Source organism: Mauremys mutica, chromosome 18 (assembly GCF_020497125.1).
Source record: "Mauremys mutica isolate MM-2020 ecotype Southern chromosome 18, ASM2049712v1, whole genome shotgun sequence".
Classification (NCBI taxonomy): domain Eukaryota; kingdom Metazoa; phylum Chordata; order Testudines; family Geoemydidae; genus Mauremys; species Mauremys mutica.
Window position 1 is genome coordinate 11,229,746 of NC_059089.1, and position 22,279 is coordinate 11,252,024.

Sequence of the window (22,279 nt, forward strand, 5' to 3'; positions counted from 1 at the left end):
ATTCTTTGTGTGCAATGCACATGAACTGTATCCTCATATGGTAGTTTAATGATACTATGTTTTGTCTTAAGATGACTGCTATTGTGCCATAAATAAGTCTGGTGAATAAGTTCAAAAGCCTTCCTCTCTGGAGAAATACAACATCAGAGAAGCAGCACTCAAATGTGTCTGTATTTCAGTTACTGTGAGAACATGTGGAAAGCAAGAATCGGATAAATTTAACTGGACACGCAGAGTACATAATTCCCCCAGCTGCTTGAGCTTTTGCTCTGAAAAGCTCGAAATACTGTTCCTGGAGGGACCAAACTATTCTATTTCTTTATTCCCATTTCCCAGCCAGGACCCAAATATGCACCATCACTTGCTCCTGATGTTCTTGACTAGTTTGGGTGTGATGATTAACTGAGGGCATGCTTCAAACTTTGCAGAGAGTGTCTTTGCTTAATTATTTTTCCATTTCATTCCATAAAATAAACGTAATCATTACTTCCAAACCTCACTGCTAACTAATTCTCTTGCTCTTTGGCTTGTTAGTAACAAAAGCTAGTGGCTGGCAATGCATTTTTTGTGTGGGTGTCACCCTTTGCTAACTGTCAGTGTCAATGATGTGACCTCAGTATTTATAGATTCTGAAAAGTTTGGTGAGTCTGTAATTTTGCTGTCCCTGTTAAGGAAGCAAATTTTGCAAAATAGACTTCATTAATATGCAAATTACTATGCTCCTACAGGTTCCCAATGGTGTGTGTTCTTAGCAGCAGCTTCAGCTCTCAGTTGTCCATAGTCCAAACACAATGGAACACCTTGCAACTCTGAGATAATTGCATTTTTTTAAATGACTGTTTTGTGTTCTTAATACATGTGAAAAACAACTAAAAAACAAATCACGCTGCCATTTCCAGAGCAAATGCTTCCTGCACTAGTAGGTCACTGACCTGAAACTGACACAAGGGGAAGATCTCAAAACCTACTGCAAACACCACCATCTAGGGGATCTACCTGGGTAGGAGCCATAAAGAAAGCCTCTGAAATCTCAGAGGGCCGTATGCATGTTCTCAAAGTTTCATAAGCCACACAGGCAGGAAGTCACACCACTCAACGGCACAGCCATTCACCGATTCACATCCAGCCTAGGTTGGTAGGAATCAGAAGTCTCTACTTGATGATGACTCTCAGTCTGTCTAAGTTTTTACCTGGCATCCCTGTCCAGGGTCTGAGTGCTTTAGGAATTTGTGTGGAATACGTTTGGGGGTCTCAATCCAAGTGCCGTTGGAGAGGTTACATCACAAATAACAACCACAGTCGCATTGATCGTCGGCTATACTGGCCATGGGCTGCATGGGTCACAAAGACAGAACTCCCCCCTGGAGGTGGTCCCGCCAAGTCAGGATGGCAGCGCACTGGAAGGGCGGAGTGTGTGGGAGGGCACGGGTGCTGCTGCCTGAGCTATTTCTGTTCTGTGGATAGATAGAACACATCAATCAGCGTTAGGGCTGTCACCCAGCACTCAATTAACACATTATTACGATGTGTTATTTTAGTGCTGACAACATGCTCTGTGCTGTACAAGACGCTGAAGAAAAAATGGTCCTTGCCCCAAGGGCTTTAAAATCGAATGAACAGTATCAGCTCAGCAACATGGTGCTGCGTGCACACAGTAAATGACACTCAGTGCATGGAAACGCACCGAATCATGCTCCAGCTTTCTTGCTGTTTTCCCTGAGCTTGAGCATCACAGGACAGATTCCGCTCCCTAGCAGGACCCTGTTTGTGGGCTTCCGCAAAACTCTAGGATCTCCAGACCAAGCACACAGCAGAACAAGCCATTTAGAGTGCCAGACAGCAAGTGTGAAAAATCAGGACAGGTGGTGGGGGGTAATAGGAGCCTAGATAAGAAAAAGACCCAAAAATCAGGACTGTCCCTATATAATTGGGACATCTGATCACCCTAAAGCTATCCCTGCTGTCCTGGGGGACCCCAGACCATTGGTTGCAGCCCCCAAGCTGGTGGAGCCATCCCAAGACAGTCAGGAGATGCTCTGGTGCTGTCTCTTTCCCGGGAAGCTTCTGCTGGCAGGGCCTGAAGGTGGCGTGTCCTGATCTTAAAATTGCCAGCCCCTCAGGTGAGAATTGCTTGAAGATGCAACTACTTTTGTAGAGGCTGCAGTTATATAGCTGTGAATTGAGAGAGCAATGCAGGCGTATGAGCCATACCGAGTATCCCACACTTGCTTCTCAAATTCCCATGTCAGCCAGCACATGTAAGGAGGCAGGGTTCTGCCAGTTGGGTATCTTAGGGCAGACACTCAGGGTTGTCTGTTACAGGAAAGAGTTGGAGGGCTCTCCATGCTTTCCATTTCTAGTTCCTTTTGAGGGCACACAGTACTTTAAATGATCCACTAAGCTGATAGGCTACTGGCTTAAATTGTGTTCACCCTACAGAAAACTCCGTCCAAGAAAAGAGAAGTCTTCCGATTTGAACTGAGCGATCAGCTGTGTTCGTTCTGATTTTGTGCTCAAAGCAGATTCGTCTGCCTGACTGTCCTCATCTCCTCTGAGTGAATATTTACATACGTTTTTGCCCCTTTTAGTAAAACTGGCTGACACCTCGCTCAGTAAAACATGGCAGATGTCTGAGATGCAAACCTTTTCCGACATCTCCCGTGGCGTGACCTAACTCCGTCTGTACGCTGCTTCCCGTAGGGCCTGAGAATGGTGACGGACACTGCCAGTCTGAGTCAGAGCACATAAACTCACACTATGGTTTGTTCTGTCACTGGAGCAGACCCGACTGAATGTAAAGAAAACAGTTCTGGTTTCCCATTTCCACAGCCTCTCCCAAGGCGGTCAGTCAGCCTCAGAGATCTCCTGTTCCATTGCAGGGGTTCATCATCCTGCAGTGACTGACTAGGGAAGTCCCAGCTGAGATTACACTGTAGAGCTGCAGATCGGGGTCTGAGAGGGAAGAGATCATTTCCTTTCTTGGCAAGGGGATTTTTGTGAAGGAACCAAGAGCCAGTTCTGTTCTCATTTAAGTCAGTGTAAAATCCAGAATCCAATGGGCTTACTCTGGTTTTACACTGGTGCAAATGAGAGCAGAATTGGATCCCAAATCTTTAGACTTTCCAGTTTAAATAAAAAAGGCCAAGAGGAGTACATCGTCTCCTTGCCTCCTTGGTTAGGCAGAATACTTATCGGCATGCCCTTATTGGCAAGGCTGTGTTTGCTGCTGTTATGTGGTTATGAAGAAGTCCTCATCCCATCTGTGTTGTATCACCCTCCAGATCCATTTCTGACAGGGGTGCAGACTAGCTGTATGTGTCTCATGTACACCTTTGCCAGACTTGTTCCCGTGATAGCTGAGATCAATGCCACTTTGGTAATGACTGACGTGTGCCTTGAATTTTGGATATATCAGAGGTTGCCTTTCCCCTCCAAGCACTAATGGGACAGTTCAGATTGTCTCAAATGACCGCCTTTTTTGTTGAAATGTGAGGGGTCTGGGGCAGGGCATTCTGGGTGAGGGCTCCTTGACTGTGGGTTCTACTTCCTGCCTCTGTTCCCCAGCACCCAAAATCTGTTGAGCTTCAGGTTGCACTATGAGGTTCAGTCGTTCTCCCCCCAGGCTTGTCCTGGTGATCAAGGATAGACTGTTGGTTAGGGAAGGGAGTCAGTGGATGATTTGGCAGGATTTGGAGAGTTACAATGGTTTTCAGGAGAAGTGGCTTTAATTGTGCCAATTGTACACGCCCCTAGACCATGGGATGGCCATGTTTTAGAACTCAAAATAGCCCTTTCCTATAGTACCAGTTGTGTGTGGGGATGTCACTAGCACTCTGGTGACCCCACTAGCTTTATCTGCTCATGTGTTTTCCACTAGTCATTCTATCTTCATCCCTATGTTTTCTTTGGCTCAACCCTACAATTCCCTGTCTTGGCTAGAAATTTACAGTTTCTTTTAAAATTTCTTTTGGAGAAGTGGAGCCAGACCTGATGCTGACTATCTCCTTTTTTTTCTCCTCTGTTCTGCAGCAAACAGCAGAACTCCTCCAAATCTAAGTCCGTTTGGGAACAGAGGACCAGCCAGATCCGGATGCACAATTTCCGGGCCAGCTGCGAGGCTCTGTACAATGAGCTTGATCCAGAGGAGCGGGTGCGCTATGCTACCACCCTCCACATCCGGCCAGACATGAAGACCCATTTGGATCGGCCTCTGGTGGTAGAGCCAAGGACCGAAGGGCGGAACAACGTCGGTAAGCTAAGCCCAGTGGACGTTCAGGAGACTGAGCAGGCCAAGGCCACCTCTGCCGACAATGCAGAAGTGCCACGAAAGCAGCACCGGCATCGGGATAAAGACAAGATGGGAGAGCAGGAGAAGAGCGACGTGGCCAAGGATGAGAACGGGGAATCTGGCACAAACAATAAGGAGGAACGGCACAGGCAGCACAGGAGCCGCAGCAAAGAGGCAGAACAGGGCAGCAAGGAAGGAAAAAGCGAGCGCAACAGAAGCCAGGAAGGGGGTAAAAGGCATCATCGTCGAGGCTCCGTGGAAGAAGGGGCTGAGAAGGAGTATCGGCGGCACCGGCCTCACCGGCACTCAGCAGAGCGGCAAGCTAAGGAAGGCAATGGGACAGCCAACGGTGCCAGAAGCGAGCGGCGTTCACGTCACCGAGGAGGGTCAAGGTCAGGGAACCGGGAAAGCGATCCCGGCTTGAAAGGAGAGAATGGGGAAGAGCCTCACAGACGACGCAAGATCCGGCACAGACCTCTGTCAACGTATGAGTCGGTGGAGAAGGAGAATGGGGAGAAGGAAGAAGAGGCTGGGGAGAAAGATCTTAAGAACCATCAGCCCAGGTCAGTCAGCACTGCTCACACAGCATGTCAGCTGTGGGGGGCTCCAGTCATTCTCAATAGCACTGTGGGTGCCGAACCCCCGCACAGGCAAGAGGACACAGCCACCCCTCCCCATGCCAAGAGGGGCTGTTCTCCCTGCAGGACAACTTTACAATTTGGTCAGAGCTCCTCTGGTCAGTGCTGCCTTGAAGTGGTGTTGAGCTAGGTCTGGTCTGGTCTCCTCTGGTCTGGCCTAAGCCTTTCCCCATCTAGGGCCTCTGGCAGAGTGAGGGTTGATGAAGAGTTGCATGATTGGGCCCCTGCTCCTGGCATGCTTCCCAGCATGGCACACGTGTTCATGGTTGCGCCAGCAGAATGAATTGAGCCCCGTTGCTTTTAACAGTGTGTTGGACTACGATTGTAGTATTTACTTAGCATAGTATTGTTACTGCTCTTATTTATCATTTGTGTTACTGCAGCATGTAGGTGCCCTAGTCATGGAGCAGGACCCCCAGGTGCTAGGTGCTGTACAAACGCAGACAAAAAGATGGCCCCTGCCCCAAAGGCCTTGCAATCTAAGCAATTCTGTTGCCTCTTCCCAACTGATTTCCCACCTTTCCTCATGGCGAAATGTCTGGGGTGGAGCAGAAAGCTGATGGCTGAGTGTGGCCTGAAAGTCATTGTCAGAAACCAGCACAGGTTCCATGCCCTGTGCATCTCACACGGACCCAGCCTGTGAAAATGCCAAGCTGTTCCTGAATAATGTGTATACATCCACTCTGTCTCTCTGATGGCTGCAGCACTGTCACGACAGTGTTGTGAGGTGTAGGCTGGGGGCCTGTTGGGGGTGTCTAGTTGCCTTGGCTGCCCTTGTATTAATATTTAGGGTTGAATACATCATTCTAGAATGTCACATGGTCTGCATGGGGCAAAATAAGCCCCAAATGGCACAGCAGCTTCGGCGCATGTAAAAAGTGTCTCGGTACTAGGGTTTTGCCCTTCTCAGTGGAGACATGTTTGTCATGGGTCTACCCTCACTGGAAACTGGGGGGTTTCAAGGTGAGGACCCGCATGCCACCATGTCAAAGGTCTCACCCCCACTTGGAGCTGTTCGGCTCCAATGTGGGGACCTGACTTGGTTTCCCTCTAAACTAAAATCCTAGTTTAGATCTAGTAAGCTGCCACCACTCAATTAGGAAATGTGGATTGAGACACAGTCCTTCCCCAAAATCCTAGGGGATTCCAAGAGCCCCAAATCCATGGAGTTCTTACACCCAGGAGAAACAAACCATTCCCCCTGCTTCCTCCCCCCTCCCTTTTCCTAGGAGAGAGAGATACCTTGATTCAAACTCCTTGAATCTCCCACACACAGGGAAGCAGTCCACTTCCCCTCTCTCTCTCTCCTAGCCACTTTGGAGAGATATACACCGAGTCAAATCCTTGACTCAACACAAAGAGGGACTCACTTCCCCCCTCCCCTTCCCTAGTCCTGGAAAGAGATACCTGATTCAAACTGCTTGAATCAAACCCAGGAGGACTGTCTCTTCCCCCTCACCTTCCCCTGAATTTCCACAGAAGAAGGAATTAACCAAGTTCAAAGAAAAGAAAAGAATTTATTAAGAGAACAAAAAGAAAATACAGAATCTCTATGAGCCCAAGCTGGAAACTCATAGGGTATAACCTTATCAATCTCTGGAGAGAATCCCCTCTCCCCCTTTTCTCAGTAAAAGCAATATCAGCAAACAGGAATAAAGCATTTCCTTTAGCAAACACACAATTGCAAATATAGAAATCAAATCATAAGACTAATTCGCCTTTCTAATTAATACTCACTATTAATTAGTAGAAACTACTCCAGGAGAACTTGGAGACATGACTGGTCCCTTTTAGATTCAAAAGAGTTCTCACACAGACAAAGGCTTCCCTCCACAGAGATTTGAAAAAATCTTATCTCTGATTGGTCCTCTGGTCAGGTGGTCACCAGGTACTACATGTTAACCCTTTCCAGGGAAAAGAGACCTTAACCCTTAACTATCTGTTTATGACAGTGTTCGCTAACATCTACACAACGCAACTGTCGCTGCACTGCCATAAGCTCACCTCCGCTCTGGGCATAGCTGGGCTGTATTTTAAAGTCTGTAGAGCTAATTGACAGCATTGGAGGTGAATCTGTTTACAAGTGAAATTACATGCATGCAAACGCTATGGGCCCGATTCTGCTCTCGGTTCAGTGGCACGCCAATGGGCTGTAGCGCCATTGAATTCAGTGGAGTTACTCGTGACTTGCGTCCGTGTCTGTGAGACGAGAACCAGCCCGTATGTTTGCCATGTTAAGGTTTATGACATTGGTGCCTCCTTGCTCCTCAGACTCAGGGTGTGTCTACACTGCAGTTGGGAGGTGGGTAGACATACACCTCCTGATTGCAGTGCAGAGTTCCCTGGGAGGGTCTGATTCTCCTGTGCCTTACGCAGTCTTTTACACCTGTGTTCAGCAAAGCTGTTCTGATTGGTAATGTTTGCATGCACTTTGCAGAGTTGTAAAAGGCTGCAGATGTTGCAAGGTGGTGGAGAATTAGGCCTTAAGACTTGTAACCCATTCTGTCCCAGGGCTGCTCTGTGCGCTAACTGGCATCACAATAACGAAATGGTTTTTAATTCATACCTGATGTTATATAGGTGCAAGTCTGCATGTGGATGGTCTGATTTGGCATAAAAGTGTTCTGTTTCTCCTCTGCTTAAATTGGTAACCCCTAGGGCTACCTAAGTCATGTTGGGGTCACCCAGACTCCCCAAACAACCAAGGATCAGCAGAGTGCAAATAGATTTGTAGGTTTTAAGGCCAGAAGGGACTAGCCAGCTAGGCCTCCTGCATAACACAGGCCATAGAATTTCACCCAGTAATTCCTGCAGTGAAGCGCGTGACTTGTGGCTGAGCTGGAACCTATTTGCATAACCATAATTACACGTCCCGTACTTTCACAGAATCGTGGAGTTTAAGGCCAGACGGGATCACCAGATCATCTAGTCCCATGGTTCTCAAACGTATTCGATTGCGTTCCCCTTCTTTGTGTCTGTAGTCATTTGTGCCCCGCTCCCCGCCATACAAGAACATATACCAGTAAAAACAAATCAACATGTGACTCTCCCTAAATATTAAGAACAGTAAGGCCTTGATTTGAACAGCGCCAACGATCCAGTGTAATAAGAGCAAAAGCAGACCTGCGAGTGTGGTCCATGCATGAGCACCGCCTCGTAGCAAACGGATTAAAGTACAGATGGCAACGGCGTTGTAGAGTGCTGGGCAAGCGTAGCAGAAATCCATCGAAATGCACAGCACCTCTAGAGTCAAATGCACAGTGCCACCTGAGGACCCGCTCTGTCTGGAGGAATCAGCTTTGCTCGTTATTCATTGCTGTGAGTAAAACGTGCACAGTACATTTTTTTCCTAAAGCTTCTCACACACCCCCAGAAAACATTCTGCACTTCCCAGGGGAGCAAGCCAGCCCCCCGGTTTGAGGATTTCTGATCTAGTCTGACCTCCTGCCGCCACAGGCCACCCAGAACCCACACACTAAATCCAGCAACCAACATTAGACCAAAGCATTGCAGCCCTCAGAAGGCTAAACTATCGTGTGCTCCAATAGGCTGAGAATAGGAGGGATCTTTTATTTTCTCATTTATAAAATGAGTATTGTAACACTGACCTGCCACACGGGGAGTTAGGAGGTTACGTTAGTGAATGCTTGTAGAACACTTTGACATCAGCAGGTGGCATTGCAAAATTATTGCTCTTAAGTGGTGAGTGGGGAGCAGTGGGGAGAAATCCCTTTTTAGTAAATTATGAAAATGGAACATGTCCCTTGCAGGATGAAATGTTGTTACGTTTAACCCATAGAACACTGCTGGGTTTCCAGGCAGCCAGCCATGGCACAGGAGGGTGTCCATATTCAGCGGGCCATATTCTGAGCTATTTTGTGCCTGTAGTAAGGTGGGGGTGTCTCCTGGAGTTCCCCAGTGTGCATTGGGGACTGTACATAGTGGAGGGGTCTATTTCCCAACCTTTCGTGGTCACCATGCACCCCCGGGGGAGCAGAGAGGGGCTGAAATTTTGTCTGGCCCTTATGAAAGACTGTTTCCTCCCTTCCCACTGCACAGCTGCAGATGAGAGCAGCAGAATCTGGCCCCCTGGTCTCAGTTACAGTGTGCTACAAATCCAGAGTAGTAATCCCCAGGAAGTCCTTTCTGTGGAAACTTCAGATGTATACCAGTGTAGGGATGATCAAAATCTTGCCTTGTGTGTTTGCAGTATCCAGTCAGCTTTCATGTCCCGGGGTATTTACTCTGTTGTCAGATCCTTGACAGTTTTGTGCATGTGAATTTCTGTTGTAGTTTGTAAATGAATTTTATTTGAAGCTGAATATGTCTCAGAGTGTCTTAGGCTGAGCACAATAGCCATTTACTACCCTGATTCCGTCACACGCCGATTCCTCAGTAGGTGTTCACGGGCACCTTAAAATGGGGATTCCACTAATAAGCACTTAGGGGCTTTTAAAAATGTATGTAATTGATCACCTGGCCAGTCACACCTCTCTCAAGCTGTTAGAGCATATCACATAAGCATGCTCCCGCCCTTTAGAGCACTTGCAGCCCAAGCTTGGTGAGCTTGTGCAGTCGAAATCTCTGCAGGGATTGATTTCCACACAGATGCGGTAGCTACAGTTTCACCGTTAATGATCTCTTTAGGCTAGTCTTTCTTCCTGTGTTTGATCCGTTTGGGAGTAATCCAGGAACCATCCTGAGCCAAAATGTCTCTCTTGTTGTACTACTTAACAAGGTAAGGTGACACTTATGGGGAAAAGGTGGAAATGCCATAGACTGGTTAAGGCTGAAGTCACTTCTTGCCCCGAGTGTATTTGATTGTAACCGTATCATGAGGCAAATATAGATTTTGGGTGCCCAGAGTCCCCTGGAGGCTCAATTTCTGTGACAAGTTAAAGATTTTTGAACAGTGCCTGAAATCTGAGAATACACCCGAGAGCCATTTGCAGCACGTAACTAATCAATCCGCATGACTCCGTGGGATGCACTTCATGTGTGGGCTAGAAGGTCGTACGTTCACGTCTCGCACTAGCAACTGGGCTCCTACTTGCTGCTGCTTTCGCAGCGCCTCACTAAGGCAGGGCTGGTGTGTTAGAAGTGACACATTAAACCCCAGTCCCTTTCTGGTCATTATTCAGCCAGCAGTTAAAGCGCTGGAAAACTTAAGTGCCCTGGCTAATTTTTTCTCATTAAAAATAGCTTCGACAGCCCAGTCTTACTCCCACTGAAGTCAATTACAAACCTCCCATAGACCTCAGTGGGGAAAGGGATGAGTCCATTATGTCCAAGACGATACACGTGCACCTAATGGCAACCGCGTTCAGTGCATTGCTATTATGTAAGGGCTGCAGGAGAGTACACAAACCATTCTATTCTCTTATGTTTCATTCTTATTAGAATTAATAGAAAACTTAATCACCATGAATCATTTAAAATATTTAATAAAGGAATGAGGAAAGAGTCCAACATTGCCTTTATTGCACTGCTAATCTAAATAGAAACAAATTGAGTTGGGAATCACTGGAGTGGGCGTAGTTCACCTGTGAAGTCCTGGTAACAGAGTGGAATTGACATGATGATCTCTATATAATGCACCTTCCAACTGGATCCCACAGCACTTTACAAATGTTATAGATCAGCTGTACACGCTTTGCTCATTGCTGAAATGCAGCCACTTGTAAAGTGGAACTCAGCAGCTAGTTAACAGCAAAGTGCAACTTCCCACAACAGCTTAGGTCAGGAAGTGAAGAGCACCAGATTGAAATGAAACTGCAGGGAGATGGAATGGAATGTCCTCATTCACAATCCGGCCAATACAGAAAGGCTAATTTGCTTACTGTTGCAAAAGTGCCCGGGGGGATCCTTACTGCACAGAGCTGGGACCTCAGTTTTATGTCTCATTAACGCAAACGGCACCACCAGCTGCCCAAAGCCTCCGAACGTCATTTGTACAGCAGCTAGCACAATGGGACCCTGGTCCATGTCTCTGATTAGTAGGCGCCGAGGAATACAATAATACATAATAATAACAACCTCATGCTTGGATGCTGGTTCAGCCGGACTCAGAGGAGAAAGAGTCACCACAGCTCCGTTGCACTAGGAGCTCGGTGTGTGATTCCCTGCTCGCGTACACATACTTGCGGCAGCTCTCACTGAGCCGGTGCTAGTATAAGTACGTAGCCACTCGTTTCAGTTGGGTTTGTATTCGGCACAGTTCAGTACCTATGCTGCTGCAGCTATACTGCTATTGATACTTGTGTTAGCTCGAGTACGTGTATGTGAACAGGAGAATCACACCTCTAGGCTGCAGTGTGGACGTAGCTTTACTGAATCATTGACGTAGGAGTTTTCCCCAGAGATCTTCCATGTAGAGACTGACCTGGCTTAGCTGAGAAGATCTGACAAGGCATATCCTGTGGTGGCTTGGCTGCAGGGCATGGGTTTTCTCCCTGCTTTGATCTTAAAGAGGTTTATAATCTCTGCTGTTCTATCTCAGGGAAACTCAGTGTGACATAGAGGCTGTGGGTAGTGTGAGTGTCGTCCCAGTTCATACCCTGCCCAGCACCTACCTGCAGAAAGTGCCCGAGCAGCCAGAAGATGCTGACAACGAGAAGAATGTGACACGGATGACTCAGCCACCACTGGACAAAACCACCACTGTGAACATCCCCGTCACCATCACCGCGCCTCCAGGGGAGACCACTGTCATACCAAGTGAGTGCCTTGGACAACCTGTCGGTCTCAATGGAAGTTGTGGACCCTGGGCCAGATTTTCAAAAACAGCTCTGCACATTGGGTGCGGCGCTCTTTTGAAATCCCACCCCTCTGGTGCGCATTGCCACACTGTGTAGATGAGCCCTGACACTGACTTGGTGTGTTGCTCTTGGGCAAGTCACTTGGGGCCTGATTCTTCAGAAGAGATGAGCACCCACAACTCTAGCTGAAGTCAATTGTGGGAATCAAGCCCTTTAAGCCCTACTGCCTCAGTGTTCCCAAATGAAAGATAGGGAGAATACCTGCCTCAGAATGGTTGTGAGTCTTTAATTCATGAAATGTTTGTGAAGCACTTTGAGAACATCTGAGCACTACAATGTGTTATTAATACCAATAGGCTGGTTCTCCCCTCAAAGTAACTAGGACAAGCCCCATGTAGCACATCAGCCAATACATCACTATCAAGACTATTGAAACCAAATAGCCTGTCACCCCAGAGCCATGTCACTTTACCATGGGGCAGCTGTCAGCCGGGCATGCCAAAAGCTTTTCCTCGATCCAAAGTGAGTGCTAGGGAAGGGACAGCGAGCAGAGTTTGATTAAAGCTTGTCACTCGAAGCGTGCTCTAATTAACGAGGACTGGCATGCCATGTCTAAGCTCTTTCATTACGACTCAGATGAATGAGAAATTGGTGGTTCGTTATTTGTCCTTTTTGAGCTTATATCCTGGATACGACCATGTCAAGGCCCCTTTCTGAAGAAGATGAGATTGCTGCTTCCGTTTTTACTCTAAATTCGGCTTTTTCTTTGTATTGTCTGATTTGTGTCATCAAGCCCCAAGTCTCTTCCCTGCTGCATCTGTGTGAAGGGGTGTGGAATGATCTCCTAGAAAATACCCATGAGCAGCCCTCCCCTCCCCTCTGCTGGTGGCCCCTGGCTTGGCGGGAGGGAGCAGGGGAAGACGGGGATGTTCTGGGAGCATGACTGGAGAGCTCTTTGGAGCAAGTCGTCCTAACTTAGAGTAGCCCCTGGAGCTGCTGTAAATTGTGCTGGTAGCTGGGCCTGGAATACAGGAAATGTAATCAGGCTTCAGTCAGTCTGGACTGTGCCTCTTAGGCCCCTGTTTGTACGCTTCCTCTTTACTCTCTTGACCATAGGAGATGTTTAGTAATTCTACTACATTCCGATACTGATGCCTCTTTCAGTCACAGTCTCCCCTAGTTCTTTCTTCCCTTGTGACGTTGACATATATCTGATCTGAGAATTAGTAAGGAATTTACTCAGCACCTTTTGGAAAAGGATTTAGGGGATCTGTCATTTGTTCCTGATGAAATATTGGTTTGCTGGGGGGACGGGGAATAAAAAGTATAGGTTCGGTGGGTAAACCACAAAACCTCAGCTAAAGCATCACAAGAAAATGTCTTTTTGGACTTACAAACTGATTGGCCAGTGTATGCAGCAGCTGTTTGGCTAAGAAAAGAACATGCAGCATAAACAGGGTCACTAGTTCATGTTTGGGGCATCTGACTTCAGTAACTCCTGACGCAGAGAAGTTCAGGTTTTTCTCAGTCCCAGAATTATTAAAGCCAAGCTACAGCTTGCTTATTTGAGCCTTCCAGATCCATCCCCGCTGCTGGTTCATATCCCATGCACCAAAAGATTCAGGAGCATGCTGTCAGTTAGGCTCATTATCTTTTTTTCATAGCACCCTAGCTGATTATCCTTACCTACTGGATTACAGAGATATCTGGTTGTTTGGGATCAAATTTCAATGCCTGTCTAGACAGACCCTTTTAAAAAAAAACAACCTTAAGATTTGCCTGCATTTGGGTATTTCCCAGTCATTTCTGAAATATTGCTCATCAGTGAAGCAGTTAAGGAATAATTTATTTGTACTGTGTATTATACTATAATAAATAGCCATGCTAACAAGTAGGTTCATTATACTTAATCAACATGTTTGAAAGCTGCTTTTCTTTATACAAGCTGCCTTGTCTATATATCCAGCAGCTGAAGAACATTTATGAATGGGATGTGTTTACACTTTTGACCTGTTTGAGGCCTGTTTCCTTCAATTCTCTTTGTAGTGAACAACGTTGAATTTGAAAGTAAAACGGAAGAGAAGAAAGATATGGAGATTGATGACTTGACAAAAAATGGGCCTAAGCCAATCCTGCCTTATAGCTCCATGTTTATCTTAAGCCCTACGAACCCGTAAGTCTTCTACCACCACGGTGCCTTTTCTGTCTTGTGCATGTGTGTGTGAATATGCAGCGAAAAATAATGTACATTTACTTGATCTATGTTTAGTCAAATCCATTGGAAAACTAACTACATAGCTTGACTGGCCTACGAACCAGATGCACCATCTGAGTTGGGCTTTCCTGAGGTAATAAATTACCAATGGAAAAGAGGGGAAAAAATCCTGGAAGAAGTCTGAGCTTCTGATGGTCAAGTTAATGGATATTTGTTCAGTGATCCATCGGTGGAGACTGTGAGCTTGCTATTGTGGATTGCTCCTCTGAATTTCCAGTCTGACCAAGAGCACATACCTTTGTCAGAGGTCTGCTCTGGAGGATGGAATGTCAGTAGAAGAAGAGGCCTTATGAGGAGCAAAGGGCTGAGGGAAAGTCTTTTTGAGGCCAGCGAATGCAGCCTGGTTCCACAAACACCTTCCCTGGGAGGATGTGGTCCTCTGGCCAGCCCTGTAGCCCCACATCACCACAGAAGCTGAATTTCTGGGAAATTGCAAATATTTATTCATGAGCTGAGGCTGAGTGTAACAGGGTTATAGCACTTCTGCTGCTTGCAGCATCTGTGTCTCATGGATAGCTTTGCACTTTGACTCTGCACGTAGAGAACCGTGTCATTCCCAAGTGCCGCAGGACTAGACAGGTACATCATCATGAGCCATAGGAGATCTAGCATAATGGGCTGTGAGTCATTTCAAGCAGTAACTTGGGTCTGGAGCAGAGGGTTGGAATCTTTGCCACCCCCGAGGATTGCTTGCACTATTTGTGATTATTTCTCTCTGGATTAAACCCCGATTAGATCTGTTTTTCACAGCTCTGGGCTATAATCACATTCACCAAGATGACCTGACTATGAGTGTGTGTGTAGTTGGCATACACTGGAAATAAATATGGAGGGTATCTCTCAATACAAACTATAGCTACAAAGGAGCCCAGCCCATTAGCAATCTGACTGCTGTTCAGTAGCCTATAGGAAATGAATTGAAGGTTCAGTCCACTTCTCATTGTCAACATGGGCTTCTCTACTTTGGGCTTGGCTACACTGGAGAGTTGCAGCGCTGGTGGTGGGTTTACAGCGCTGCAACTTACTCACCGTCCACACTTGCAAGGCACATCCAGTGCTGCATCTCCCTGGCTGCAGCGCTGGCTGTACTCCTGCTCTGCCTCGGGTATAACTATTGCAGTGCTGGTGATGCAGCGCTGCTCCGCCAGTGTGGCCACCAAAAGCGCTGTAATTGCCTCCAGAATTTTCCCATAATGCTTTTAACTAAAGAACTCTCTTTGTTTTATTATGATGCCTTTCTTTGTTTTGTTGTGAACTCAGGGCTCCCGGAGCTGCTTATCTAAAAACCAAACACAGCTCCTGTTTGCTGTGAATGAGGCAGGCAGGGGGATGAATGTCTACAGCTAGTGTTTGTTTGAGGAGAGAAACAGCACGGGGGGGGGGGAGGGAGTCCATCGGAGCAGCTGCTTATCTGGTCTGAAGGCTATTTGCATTTAAGAGTGAATGAGGGGTCGGGGAAATGGTCAGAATTTGCAAGGCAGGGAGCTGACACAGTGTCGGCTTCAAAAATCCCCTCTCTCTCTCTCTCTCTCTCTCTCCCCCCCCCCACGCTCCCTGTCACACTCCACCCCATCCCCCTTTTTTGAAAAGCACATTGCAGCCACTTGAACGCTGGGATAGCTGCCCATAATGCACCACTCCCAACACTGCTGCAAATGTGGCCACACTGCAGCGCTGGTAGCTGTCAGTGTGGCCACACTCCAGCGCTTTCCCTACACAGCTGTACGAAGACAGCTGTAACTCCCAGCGCTGCACACCTGCAAGTGTAGCCAAGCCCTTTGAAAGAAATATCTGATTTCCCCTTCTACATTTTTTGTGGTTTGTTCCTTCAGCTGTCATTAAGGCATCGTGGAGGGTTGGGGTGGCTGATTGAAAAGTCTATGGAGATTTCTGTTTCTCAGAATGCTGTGAACACATTGTACTAGTTCTAACAAGTAGCTTCAAATACAACAAAACATCCTTTGATGAATGTGATAATACACAGTCAATGTGAGGAGGAGTTTGATCTGATGTGCACACCGCATGGTACAAAAGAATGATGAACTTTCTGGGAACAAAGAAATGTTGGAATGATGGGGCTTGGATCCTGGCTGGCTTGATTTTAAACATTATTCTGCCTCAGATATTTGGCTGCCTGTTCTGCCTTGCCTCAGCTGTGGGTTGACTGCCTGGACTGAGTCTTAGGTTGTGAAACACCTGATAACGTTACTAAGCTGCAATAGCAAAAAGAGTACAAAGTCCTGGGCTGAGAATGGGCTGCCTGTAGCCTGGTACAGACCAGTTAGAGCAGGACAGGTGTTCTCAATCTTTTTTCAGGTAACTCCCAAAACACACCTACTTTTTTTTTCCTGTTACCCCATCTTGCAGAAAGCTTTGAGCCCCATATTCCAGTATCCTTTGTGCTCTATTAATCCTCCCTCTCCTGACCACCCCCAAGAAAAAAACCCAACCAACGGTGTAATACATAGTTCATGGGACCATATATGGGCAAAGTAGGCATTAACAGACAGGCCCATATGGGGCCCAGCACCGTGAAGGTAAGCGAGATGAGGAGGCCACAAGATGCCTCCCATGAAGGGACCAAATGCAGTCCCATTGTGGAGCACATACACTGATCCCTGCATATGTTGTGGCTGGGGCTACAGGGAGGAGCAAGGACGAGATCGGCCAGACACAGAGTGATGTGCAAGAGTAATGCAGCTGTCTGTGGAACATATGCTCCCCTGGAGACTCAGCCAGAATTCCTCCCGAGCTCTCCCGCTGCTGTATTGTCCCTGAGTACCCCATACAGCACATCCCAGCTGAAAAGGCCAGAATCTAGCGCTCTGTGTGTGTCAGTTGGATGATTTCATCGGGTTACTGAGCCCCTTTACATTCGGAAAGTTACTTTCAATGTAAGAAGGGCTAAAAACACGTTGAAATGAAATGTGTCACACTAAAATGATCAGAAGCACCCAAAGGTCTAGAGAAGGAAGAGGAAGAAAACACAAGTTTTTTCTGGGTCTACACAGGTGAAGGATGGGTGTAGGTTCACATCTCTGATTTTATTTCATAAAGCAGTTCCTTTCTATTGTTGAAGGGTAGGATATCTTTTCACAGTATCTATTTCTAGATGATTATCTTCCCAAGCTCTGTTCTATTGCCCAGAGCACAAAGCATTTTTGAAAAATATAATTTAAATAGATGGTTTTTAAAGTACCAATGTTTAAAAAATACACACAGAAAATTATTTATAACATGCCAGTCATAGTTTACAAATATTTCTGCATCTCAGTACTTGTTATGAATGACAAATAACCAGAAATAACTACTTGTTATTTCTTTGATTAATCCAAATTCAACATGTAAATTAAAGTTACAAATGTTGTGGGTAATTTCACTGCTTTAGAGTCCTTGAACATGGGGATTGTTCTCCCTTATTGTAAGATACATAACTAGAGCTTGGGAAACTCTGTGAAACATTTCTATGACTTTTTTATGTCTCTACGGAAAAGGATAAATGGACACAAATCAGATATTAGGAATGGCAATATACAAAAACCTGTAGGAGAACACTTCAACCTCCCTGGCCACACAATAGCAGATCTTAAGGTGGCCATCCTGCAGCAAAAAAACTTCAGGACCAGACTTCAAAGAGAAACTGCTGAGCTTCAGTTCATCTGCAAATTTGACACCATCAGCTCAGGATTAAACAAAGACTGTGAATGGCTTGCCAACTACAGAACCAGTTTCTCCTCCCTTGGTTTTCACACCTCAACTGCTGGAACAGGGCCTCATCCTCCCTGATTGAACTAACCTCGTTATCTCTAGCTTGCTTCTTGCTTGCATATATATACCTGCCCCTGGAAATTTCCACTACTTGCATCCGACGAAGTGGGTATTCACCCACGAAAGCTCATGCTCCAAAACGTCTGTTAGTCTATAAGGTGCCACAGGATTCTTTGCTATTTCTATGACTGTTATTTCAGTATTTTTTCATAACAAGTTCACTTCAGTTGTTTTGTGCCCCTTTTACATTCACTATCCATTACTAATCTAGCAACAGGAATTACTAAAGTAAATACTTGCAAAAAGGGAATTTTAAAATCCACTGCACAAATATTTGCTAAATATACGCTCCTATCATAATTTAGGGCTGTTGGTTAGTTACATACATCATCCAATCTGGGAATAGAAACAATACCAAGTTTATTATTAACTAACCGACACCATGCACATTTATTATTTTGCATATTTGCAATTAAACATTTGCAGCTGAGTGCCAATCAAGAGTTATTTGCTGAAAAAAATTGTGAATAGTTTTGAATGATGTTTAATCATTCAACCTGAATACCAGAGTTTCACAATTTTCTTGTAGATGATTTACAATAAAAAGAGGTTAAATTTATCAAATAAATTACTGGTTATGAACTAGTTGTCCAGCTCTCAAATATTGTATTAAAGAGCGTGGTAGAGATGCCTGGAGAGAGAGAATAAAAACATTACATTGCAGTTATGAAACGCTGTTTATCTGAGGATCTCAAAGCACATAGCAAACATTGAAGGTCTCATTCTTCATTCAAAGGAATTTCTTGCATGAGTAAGTACTACAGGACTATGGTACTGACCCTGCATCATTCAAGTCTTTGGGAGTTTTGCCATTAAACTGAACAGGATCAAGTCAAGCCTTGTGCATACAGGGGACGTTAGTGCATGGCAAGCTGGGGTGTCCCACCCATATGGACACTGCTACGGCTCATTGAAAGTCCCATAGTGCACTCTCTCGTACTGCTGTTGGAAATAGGAGGATGGCAAAGCGTGCTACAGCACTTTTAGTGCACTGTAGTAGCGTCCACGTGGACCGTTGCTGCACGTCAAGGTAGTGTGCTGCAGATTCATGCCCCAGGTAGCGGCACACTAACGTCCCATCAAGATTAGCCCTTAGTAAGGTCTGCAAAATTGTGCCCCAATAAGTTAAAGTTCTTGATGGTCCTGGGATATCTAATACCACTATCACCATCTCACAGATGGATTAGTGAGGTGAAGAGAAGTGACTTGCCCAATGTCCCGCAGCAAGTTGGTGGCAGATCAAAGAATATAGCCTAGTAGTCATGACTCCCAGTTCCTGCTATAACCATGATAAAATTCCCAAAGCTGATATCCTTGATAAGCAGTGTGCTCTCCACCCGCCCCCCCAAGGCACCAACACTGTGGTGCAGACACTGAGGGACAGTAGCAATGCCAGTGCTTCCATCTGCTTTCTTTTATTTCTTTGTTCTTTCAGAATCCGACGCCTGTTTCATTACATCGTGAACATGCGCTACTTTGAGATGGTCATCCTCATCGTCATAGCACTGAGCAGCATTGCCCTGGCTGCCGAAGACCCTGTCCAAGCTGAGTCTCCAAGGAATGATGTGAGTAGTGACCAAGGCAACCAGAAGATGATTGTTTTGCTTCTCTGGTAGGAGGTGTGGACAGCAGAACAACACAGATTGCAGAGTGTGGGGGTTCCATCAACATGTGCTATCTAGTGGGTGACACTGGGGTTGGGAGTGCAAACCTGGGACCCTCTGGAAGTAAGATCTGCACCCTGACAGCCAAGTGCAATACAGAGAGAAGAAAACAGCCACCAAATCTGGCTAGCACTGATGCTGGGTAGGTATCAGTTAGGGTGAGACTCACACTAACATAATGACAGCTCTCAGATTTCATGTCTCCTTCTGAAAAGCGTTGCAGACCCAACATTGAACTTTTTACTTGCATGGCCTTCCAAAGTAGTGGCTAGTCATTTATACCAACAATCTGGTTTGTCAATTTCTCTACTACAAGCACTGAGGTACTCTGGCCATTTCCTCTGTTTGAACCTCATCCACCTTTGAGAACCTGTGTCTTAGCCGTCGATTGATGCCAGCTGGATGGGCCTGCCTTGGAAACCTGGAAAGGCTGTGCCTTCACCAGCCAGAGAGATCGCTGCTGAGCAATGGGAGGCATTTCCACACTCCTGTGGGTGGAGTACACTTCCAGGGTATTTTCATTGTCTGTAGTACAGAAAGCAAGAGACTGAAGCCAGATGTCAGAGTGGCTTCTCCTGAATGGTTTGGCACAACAGTAACCACTAGGACCAGCACAGGAGGGATATTTTGTTTTTAAACAAGTACAGAAAAATACATTTGGGCCCAGTTTTCAACAGGTTTCAAACCAGACTCTGAGCTTACATGTCCAATTGATGATGCACACACAAATGGGCATGCACCTGATATCTACACACAAACCCCACAGCTGCCGTCACAGGTTGGATGGCTGGGCACCTGTTGTGTTAGCACATAGGTACCCATTGTGTTTCTTGGAACGTATCTACTCCATATCATCCATATTTGAATCAGGATACTCAGATGCTGTGTCAGCCAGTCACTAGATTTAAGATGATTACCAAAACTCCCCACTCGTCTCATGTGACTTTTGAGAATGAAAGCTAGATTAACCTACGGGCCCCGATTCAAATACTCTTACTCTTCAGTAACACCTTACTCCATGAGTAGCCCTATTATCAAAGGTATCAGAGGTATCTGGCCCTAAATTAGCAACAAATACAGCAGGATCCAGCTGCCTGATTTGTTGCACAACCTGTGTACGCGAAATGGATGCAGTCAATGGCCAGTGTAAAAGTGGGCGAACAAAACCAGAGACTGGGACTGAAAATTTCACCCTTAAAATCCAAAGCAGTTTACCAAGAAGATTATCTAATTTATAGGTGTGAACTGGCAGGTGTTTTACTTACTGAGGCCTGAGTTCAGGATTCTGCCTTTTGCTAACTCCTAAAACAACTCAGGGAGTTGCATTCCTCGGAACATAACAATTGCCATATTGGATCAGATAAGAGGACCACCTTGTCTCATAGCCTGTTTCCAATCTGGCCAGTTCCAGAGGTTTCAGGGAAGGGTTCAGGAAACCCTGAAATAGGCAGCTATGAAATAAACTAGCTATGGGGAAAGTTTCTTCCTAATACTTGCTAGTTAGAGGTTGGTTTATGCTCTAGACCAGGGGTTCTCAAACTGGGGGTCGGGACTCCTCAGGAGGTCGCAAGCTATCAGTCTCCACCCCATATCCCACTTTACATCCAGCATTTATAATGGAGTTAAATATATAAAAAATGTGTTTTTAATTTATAAGGGAGGGGGTCGCACTCAGAGGCTGGCTATTTGAAAGGGGTCACCAGTACAAAAGTTTGAGAACCACTGCTGTAGACCAGGGGATTTATATCTCTTCCTTACACTCCAGAGGCATTAGCAATGCTATCATCAACTATTGCAGAGGGAAGCACATTTGTACAAAGGTGTTGGCAGAGAATCAAATTCGGAAAAGATTTTCAACTATTGTGATTTAAAATGTATTCACTTTTCTATTTTAAACCTGCAATGTACATGTGCACACAGCTGATCTCTCACATGTGCACACGAGCATTCGGACAATGATTTCTTTTGTAAAAAAAAATACTGTTTCAGTTCCATGGAGGGAACTCAAATTTGTGGTCTAAACTACCTGAAAGCATCCCATGAAATGTGTGTTATGCAATGACACCTTGGTAAATATGCCATTGCTGGAATTGGCCTTCCATACACTCCTTTTGGGCAGATCATTTCAGTGATTCTGTGCTTAGTCTCCTTTAAATACAGATTTCTCTTTCTGATTTAGGCGCTGAAGTATCTGGATTATATATTTACGGGTGTCTTTACCTTCGAGATGGTGATAAAGGTAAGAATATCACCATGGGTATTTCTTCAACTTTTCAGAGTCACTGTGGTATATTCTGAGGTGTCCAGAGCAAGAGATATGAACAGGGCTGGTAGAAAATGAGATATTTCTCATGTGTGTAGAAAAATATTGATGATAAGAAGTTCTACCCATTATGAACAGGGCTTGGAAACAGCTGGCACACACCCGTACATCATACCAGCTACTGTCTTGTTCTCCAGAATCTCAGCTTTTGTCTTAAAAAAAAAAAAGTTTCTTGCTGTTATGGTTGTGAAGAAAATCTCAAAAATGTGAATGAAGTGTGATGCAGAAATGTCAGCGTGAGTCTGCAGATACTCGGAACCCTAGTTCTCAGAAGTGCGAACAGCCCTATTCATCTCAATCAGGTGTAAACTCTGAGGCTCAGTGACGATTATTCAAAGGTCAACATTAACTATTTCATCCCACACAAAAGAACAGAGAGGGAGGGGATCACAGATCTGCACAGTGTAATGTGAGAAATCTCTTATTTGGTTGCTGCAAACATTTGGGGGGATATTGCCACTGATGGGGTTCCAAACACCAGGGGCGGCTCCAGGCCCCAGCACGC

At 45.8% G+C, this 22,279-nt stretch overlaps 1 protein-coding gene across 1 annotated transcript in view; it reads left to right on the plus strand.

The window, feature by feature from the left end:
- The window catches only part of CACNA1B (calcium voltage-gated channel subunit alpha1 B), a 491,615-nt gene that overhangs the window by 360,435 nt on the left and 108,901 nt on the right, over positions 1-22,279 (plus strand). The window contains exons 21-25 of the mRNA XM_044993192.1: positions 4,030-4,851; positions 11,426-11,643; positions 13,731-13,857; positions 19,223-19,352; positions 21,631-21,690. Of these exons, the coding sequence (XP_044849127.1) occupies positions 4,030-4,851; positions 11,426-11,643; positions 13,731-13,857; positions 19,223-19,352; positions 21,631-21,690 (1,357 nt within the window). The remainder of the gene's footprint in view (positions 1-4,029; positions 4,852-11,425; positions 11,644-13,730; positions 13,858-19,222; positions 19,353-21,630; positions 21,691-22,279) is intronic.